This window comes from Chiloscyllium plagiosum, chromosome 27 (genome assembly GCF_004010195.1).
Source record: "Chiloscyllium plagiosum isolate BGI_BamShark_2017 chromosome 27, ASM401019v2, whole genome shotgun sequence".
Lineage (NCBI taxonomy): Eukaryota > Metazoa > Chordata > Chondrichthyes > Orectolobiformes > Hemiscylliidae > Chiloscyllium > Chiloscyllium plagiosum.
Window position 1 is genome coordinate 22,338,831 of NC_057736.1, and position 8,377 is coordinate 22,347,207.

General features: G+C 41.1%; 1 protein-coding gene across 1 annotated transcript in view; it reads left to right on the forward strand.

Moving 5' to 3' along the window:
* The window catches only part of rhd (Rh blood group, D antigen), a 51,951-nt gene extending 44,965 nt beyond the window's left edge, over positions 1 to 6,986 (forward strand). Inside the window, exon 10 of the mRNA XM_043717645.1 lies at positions 6,234 to 6,986. Within this exon, the coding sequence (XP_043573580.1) occupies positions 6,234 to 6,260 (27 nt within the window). The 3' untranslated portion in view covers positions 6,261 to 6,986. The remainder of the gene's footprint in view (positions 1 to 6,233) is intronic.
* Positions 6,987 to 8,377: the final 1,391 nt, after the last annotated feature.

Consider the following 8,377-nt stretch of genomic DNA (forward strand, 5'->3'; position numbering starts at 1 on the left):
GTGTGGAATGCTCTGCCCCAGAAGACAGTGGAGGCCCAGTCTCTGGATTCGTTTAAGAAAAAGTTGGATAGAGCTCTCAAGGATAGTGGAATCAAGGGTTATGGAGATAAGGCAGGAACAGGATAAGGACTGAGGATGATCAGCCATGATCATAATGAATGGTGGTGCAGGCTCGAAGGGCAGAATGGCCTACTCCTGCACCTATTGTCTATTGTCTATTGTCATTGAGATGCAGAAATAAATGAACATTGTCTGGCAGCATGTAGTAGTGCTCCAAACACTACACTATTGTCTATGCTTCTGTAAGGAAGTTTCTTGGTTATGTTTGCTGTTAACTTTAATCATGAATTTGAACAAAACCATTTGATTTAGTGGTTCTCACACTATGCTCTCACACTCAGGCCCCATCAACCTTGTCTGATATTTTTTACCGCAGTACCTTGACTGATCTTAGCAAAAATAGAGAGGATGAAATTAATCTTAAGCAGCAACAAAAATAGGCAAGCATGCATCAACAGTCTATTTTATGCAGTTTCCAGTTTTCTTTCCCATTGACTTCAATCTATCTCTTGTTAAAATTTCTGTTCTCCTTCACATGAAGATTTGGACAGGTAGGAGTAATCCATCCAGTCCCTCGAGCTTGCTCTGCATTTAACAAGTTCATGGATTCATCTGATTGTAACCGCAAATCTATGTTCTTACTTTTCCCTATAATTTTTCAACTTCTTACTCATCAAGAATCTATAGAGCACTGCCTTACAAATATTCAGACTCCCTTCCACTGCCTTTTTTTGGAAGAGAGTTCAAAATACTTATAATCCTTTATGAGAAAAATAAAGTTTGTCTCATTTCTGTTTTAAATGGACAATGCCTTCTTTTAAACAGTGTCCTCTAGTTATAGTAGAAAGTGAGGACTGCAGATGCTGGAGACCAGAGTTGTAAAGTATGGTGCTGGAAAAGCGCAGCAGGCCAGGCAGCATCCGAGGAGCAGGAGAATCGACGTTTCGGGGGGGTTGGGACTGAGATAAGGTGGGAGGAGGGGAAATGAGGAAGCTGGAGAAATCTACATTCATACATGTGTTTGTTGGAGGGTTCCTAGGCGGAAGATGAGGCGCTCTTCCTCCAGGCGTCCTGTGGCCAGGGTCTGGCACCAACCCAACCGCCCCGTGGCTGAAAACTTTAACTCCCCCTCCCACTCCGCCAAGGACATGCAGGTCCTTGGCCTCCTCCATCACCAGACCCTGGCCACATGATGCCTGGAGGAAGAGCGCCTCATCTTCCGCCTAGGAACCCTTCAACCACACGGGATGAATGTAGATTTCTCCAGCTTCCTTAATTCCCCTCCACCCCACCTTATCTCAGTCCCAACCCTCGGATTCAGCACCGCCCTCTTAACCTGCAATCTTCTTCCCGACCTCTCCGCGCCCACCCCCTCTCCGGCCTAACACCCTCACCCTCACCTCCTTCCACCTATTGTATTCCCAGCGCCCCTCTCCCAAATTTCCCTCCCCACCTTTTATCTCAGCCCGCTTGGCACACCAGCCTCATTCCTGAAGAAGGACTTATTCCTGAAACGTCGATTCTCCTGCTCCTCGGATGCTGCCTGGCCTGCTGCCCTTTTCCAGCACCACACTTTTCAACTCCTCTAGTTATAGACTCTCCATGAGAAGTATCAACTCTCCACAATCACCCTGTTAGAGTAATAGAGTCATAGAGATGTACAGCATGGAAGCAGACCCTTCGGGCCAACCCGTCCATGCCGACCAGATATCCCAACCCAATCTAGTCCCACCTGCCAGCACCTGGCCCATATCTCTCTAAACCCTTTCTATTCATATACCCATCCAGATTCCTTTTAAATGTTGCAATTGTACCAACCTCCACCACTTCCTCTGGCAGCTCATTCCATACACATACCACCCTTTACATGAAAAAGTTGCCCCTTAGGTCTCTTTTATATCTTTCCCCTCTCTCCCTAAACCTATGCCCTCTAATTCTAGACTTCCCCACCCCATCCTATCCATGCCCCTCATGATTTTGTAAACCTCTACAAGGTCACCCCTCAGTCTCTGATGCTCCAGGGAAAACAGCCCCATCCTATTCAGCCTCTCCCTATAGCTCAAATCCTCCAACCCTGGCAACATCCTTGTAAATCTTTTCTGAACCCTTTCAAATTTCACAACATCTTTCCGATAGGAGGGAGACCAGAATTGCACGGAATATTCCAACAGTGGCCTAACCAATGTCCTGTACAGCTGTAAATGCCCTCGTAACTCCTGTACTCAATACTCTGACCATTAAAGGAAAGCATACCAAACGCCTTCTTCACTATCCTTTTCTGCGACTCCACTTTCAAGGAGCTATGAACCTGCACTCCAAGGTGTCTTTGTTCAGCAACACTCCCGAGGACCTTAACATTAAGTGTATAAGTCCTGCTAAGTTTTGCTTTCCCAAAATGCAGCACCTTGTATTTAACTGAATTAAACTCCATCTGCCACTTCCCAGCCCATTGGCCCATATGAACAAGATTTCTTTATAATCTGAGGTAACCTTCTTCACTGTCCACTACACCTCAATTTTGGTGTCATCTGCAAACTTACTAACTATACCTCTTATGCTCGCATCCAAATCATTTATATAAATGATGAAAAGAAATGGACCCAGCACCAATCCTTGTGGCACTCTGAAAAATAACCCTCCACCACCACCCTCTGTCTTCTACCTTTGAGCCAGTTCTGTATTCAAATGGTGAGTTCTCCTGTATTCCGTGAGATCTAACCTTGCGAATCAGTCTCCCATGGGGAACCTTGCCGAACGCCTTACTAAAGTCCAAATAAATCACATCTACCGCTCTACCCTCATCGATCCTCTTTGTTACTTCTTCAAAAAACTCAATCAAGTTTGCGAGACATGATTTCCCTTCACCCTAACAGGAATATACTTTCTCTGGATTCTCATTTTCTCATTTCTGAAAGCTTCACATTTTCCAAACTTCCCTTTACCTGCGAACATGTGTCCCCAATCAGCTTTTGAAAGTTCTTGTCTAATACCATCAAAATTGGCCTTTCTCCAATTTAGAACTTCAACTTTTGGATCTGGTCTATCCTTTCCCATCACTATTTTAAAACTAATAGAATTATGGTCGCTGGTTCCAAAGTGCTCCCCCACTGACACCTCAGTCACTGCCCTGCCTTATTTCCCAAGAGTAGGTCAAGTTTTGTACCTTCTCTAGCAGCTACATCTACATACTGAATCAGAAAATCTTTTTTGGATTAGATTCCCTACAATGTGGAAACAGACCCTTCGGCCCAACAAGTCCACACCAACCCTCCGGAGAGTAACCCACCCAGACCCATTTCCCTCTGACTAATGCACCAAACATGGCCAATTCACCTGACCTGCATATCTTTGGGTTATGGGAAAAAACTAACGCAGACACAGGGAGCATGTGCAAACTCCACACAATTGCCCAAGGCTGGAATTGAACCTGGGACCCTGGTGCTGTAAGGTAGCAGTGCTAACCACTGTGCCACCCTTCTTTGTACACACTTACCTAATTCCTCTCCATCTAAACCCTTAACACTATGGCAGTTGCAGTCTATATTTGGAAAGTTAAAATCCCCTACCATAGCCACCCTATTTTTCTTACAGATAACTGAGATCTCCTTACAAATTTGCTTCTCAATTTCCCTCTGACTATTGGGGGGTCCACAAAACAATTCCAATAAGGTGATCATCCCTTTCTTATTTCTCAGATCCCCCCAAATAACGTCCCTGGATGTATTTCCGGGAATATCCTCCCTCAGTACAGCTGTAATGCTATCCCTTATCAAAAACGCCACTCCCCCTTCTCTCTTGCCTCCCCTTCTGTCCTTCCTGTAGTATTTGTATCCTGGAACATTAAGCTGCCAGTCCTGCCCATCCCTGAGCTATGTTTCTGTAATTGCTTTGATCTCCCAGTCCCATGTTCCTAACCATGCCCTGAGTTTATCAAATCACCACATATTCTTCCAAACTCCAGTGGTTACACCTAATCTTTCCTCATGAGACCACCTGCCCATTCCAGATTGGTCCAGTGAAAGTTCTCTGAACTGCCTACTTACACCATTCTTTAAATACGGTGACCAAAACCGTGCACAGTATTTCTAATGTGGTCTCACCAAATACCTTTATAACTGAAGGACCATCACCTGACTTTAGTATTTAATTGTATTGTGCTTATGAAAAATGATGACACTCTATGAGCTTTCTAATTACTTGCTGCACCTATGTACTGGCCTTTTATGGTTCATGCGCTAGGACACCCAGGTCCCTTTACATATCAGAACAAAACAATTTGTTTGATTAGCACCACATCTACAAACATTTAGTCCTTCCACTGGTGTTGCTCAACATTGGCAATGGAAACCATCTACAAGATGCGCTGCAGAAATTTATGAAGGCTCCTTAGACTGCACCTTCCAAACTCACAACCATACCACCTAGAAGGATAAAGGCAGCAGGCACATCTGCAAGTTCCCTTCCAAGTCACTCACCACTCTGACTTGGAAATATGTTGCTGTTTCTTCAGTGTCGCTGGGTCAAACTTCTGGACTCTGTACCTGTGTCAAATGTACTGCAGAAATTTAAGAAGTCAGACGCCCAGTACCTTCGATAGGACAATTAGGAATTGGGCAATAAATGCCAACCCAGCAACCCTCACACCCCATGAATTAATTTAAAGGTCTATCAGAACCCAAGCATTTATCAATTCACTGTGCCATTAATTTACTCAGTACCATCTTGTACATACTTGCTTTTGAAATGTTCGCAGAAATTCCTCCTATCTATCTAGCTTTCTTTCACACTCTAATCTTTCCCTCATTAACTCTCTGATTATCATTTGCTCTTTGCTTCCCCTTTATGTCCTCCGACGTTGAACAGTTATTTGTGCCACATTGCTGTGGTTAATTAGCTCATCAACTGTGCAGCACCCACTCTCATACAAATAAGCTGAACAAACCTCAAACCTCTTGGATCCTTTCAAAGCCTGAGGCTCCAATGCTCCTGTCCTCTGGGTCCCCTTACCTGCCTCAAACTTTATCTTGCTATTTTTCCTTTTTTGTCCTCCATGGAATACTGGGAGAACTAGCTATTTGGATACAGAACTGGCTCAAAGGCAGAAAACAGAGAGTGGTGGTGGAGGGTTGCTTTTCAGATTGGACCAGCAGTGTGCCACAAGGATAGGTGCTGGGTTCACTGCTTTTCGTCATTTATATAAATGATTGGGATGTGAACATAAGAGGTATAGTTAGTAATTTTGTAGATGACACCAAAATTGGAGGTATAGTGGACAGCGAAGAAGCTTACCTCAGATTACAACGGGATCTTCATCAGATGGGCCAATAGGCCAAGGAGTGGTAAATGGAGTTTAATTTAGATAAATATGAGGTGCTGCATTTGTGAAAGGCAAATCAGGGCAGGACTTATACACTTAATGAAAGATCCTGGGAGTGTTGCTGAACAAAGAGACCTTGGAGCGTAGGTTCATTGTTCCTTGAAAGTGGAGACAAAGATAGACAAGAGAGTGAAGAAGGCATTTGATGTACTTACCTTGATTGGTCAGTGCATTGAGTATAAGAGTTAGGAGGTCATGTTGTGGCTGTACAGGACATTGGGTTGGCAACTTTTGGAGTACTGCATGCAATTCTGGTCTCCCTCCTATAGCAAGGATGTTGTGAAGTTAGAAAGGGTGCAGAAAAGATTTACGAGAATGTTGCCAGGGTTGGAGCAATTGAGCTACAGGGAAAGGCTGAATACACTGGGGTCATTTTCCCTGGAGCGTCAGAGAATGAGAGGTGACCTTAGAGAGCTTTATAAAACTATGAGGGGCATGGATAGGGTAAATAGACAATGTGGAGAAAGTGAGTACTGCAGATGCTGGAGAGTCAGGGTTAAAAAGTGTAGTGTTGGAACAGCACAGCAGGTCTGGCAGCATCCAAGGAACAGGAGAGTTGACGTTTCAGGCATAAGTCCTTCAACGTGAATGACACAAAAAACAAACAGCCAGAGTAATATTGAATGAACTGCAGGGAGATTAACCTTTCGTTATATCTAATTTTTCTTTGTAAGGAAGAATTCTGTGAAGAACAATTTTTCTGTGAGCCGTTATGCTGTAAAGAATTAATGTCTGCTGTAAACTGGGCTCTAAGTAGTTGACAATGGAGCTGATTCATTTTTCTTTTTTTATATAGTTTCCACACTTAGCAACAATAATTTGAAAACATTCACCATCATTGTTGCTATTTGGGCACAACAAGACTACAGGTGATAAATAATTTCCAAAAGGTTGAAGTAATTTCACAAGAAGTATACAAAAGAACAATGGACTCTTGAATTTAAGCAAACAATAATGTATGGCTTTGTCTGCTGATACCACTGCCCAAATGTAATATGAAACATGTCCATGCATGTTGAAAACACACTGGACTGTATAAGCATTTTTCAAAATGCAAGAGCTTTATACAATACTTGGTTGTTTCTGTTTTTGATTAAGTATTGTATTGATTGTGTGAAAATTTGTATTTTCTGATCATGTGAACCTTGTAAGCCAGCATTAAAAACGTTGAAGAAATTTTGATGTAGTAACTATTTAGAAAAAGTGAATCTTCCTTCATGGAGTATTTAACAAATGTAATAGCTGTATGACAGCTAGTCATACAGACCAGAAGTTTACATGCTCAAGATTCCATGGTCTGTGCTGTTAGATAATGTCATCTCAGCCAACTATATGGTTTTGTAATACCTCTTAGATCCCTTGGAAAGGAATAGAAAAATCAGCTTGTGTTATTATTTCTATCCAGGATTTTTGGTGGAAAAATATCCACAAATAAAAAAAATCAATCCTTCACATCCAAATAATCTGCCAAAGGCAACTGTTTGGGTTCACTTATTTTAAAAAATGTCATTTGGTAATATTATTTTTTTAAGGTGAATGATTCCCCCCCGCCAAAAGTAGACAGTATAAATTTTACTAATCTGTCCACCACTGGCTTTGTGGGCCAACAGTATACGAGAGAGATTTGGAAATGAAGGACAGCATACCATGTTTTACAAATAATTTCTTTTAAATATTTTCCACACCTGAAAAACCAAATCTGAAATCATCCAAAATAGACAGATATTCCAAATTTTTGACATTTCCGTAGTGCAAAAAGATCTAGACCAACTGCATAAATTCACAAAATGCATTTTTATATTTCTACAAATACAACACCATCCCTGAAAATTGACATCAGTTTATTTTCCTGGTTTATTTGAAATAAAATTAGTAAAATTGAGAATTTTACAGATGCTACAAGTACAATCAGAAATGCAATAAGATTCAATTATTTCAATTCATAAGCCTGACTCAGCCATATACCCACTTAACATTGAACCCAACATCACTCAACTCCAGAAGTGTTCTTATTTATCTTTTATTCGGTAAGATGACAGCAGCATCATTGTTATATCATGAACACATTTTCCTGATTTTGATTCTTATCTGCAATGTAAGTCACTTGAAAAAAGAACATATGGCTTGCTTATGTGATGCAAATGTTCTTATCACATTTTAGAGTCTTTCTGTAGTATTGTACTAATTTCAATCCAACTGCAGAGGTTGGATTGTAGATATAATGATGATATAATGTGTGATTATTTGTCAGCTAAAGATTTGACATGGAATATTAAGTGTGGGGTGGTGTTACAGTTCACTTGGAGTCAAAGTTGCTGTGTCAACATACACTTTTAGTTGTTTTCTCTTACTGCATAATAGATTTCTGTTTTATTACTTTCATATAGCATAAGCAAGCATAGATATTGAGAAATTGTGCTGCTTCATTGGGGCCATTGTATTAGCATAACATGATATACACCAGAGGTAGAGAGAAATTATGCTATCTCCCTGCAGTTCATTCAATCTTTAGAATTGGGTGTCACTTATACTCAACGGCTGAGTATCTATATTCAATTCAAGACAGACGTTGATAGATTTTTGGGAAATTGGAGAATTTTGAAATAATGGAGTAGCACGGGAAAGTGGAATTGAGGTAGAATATCTGCTATTAAGTGGCTGAGCGGGTTCAAAAGCTTTATTTTAAATGCTCTTATGTGCTCATTCACAACCTCTCCTTATTCTATTAACAATCCAAGCTGACTTGTAAAATACTTAGGAGTGCAGTGGAGCCATTTTAGATTTAAATTTTTATTGTCACGTGTAGAGAATTACAGGATTAGAGTGAAAAATGTATCATGTTGCAACACATGGTACCATCTTAAGTACAAAGGTACCTAGGTACAAAAAAAAACTTAGGTACAAAGTAGCAAAGGAGACAAAGTTAAAAAAGGTTAAGCA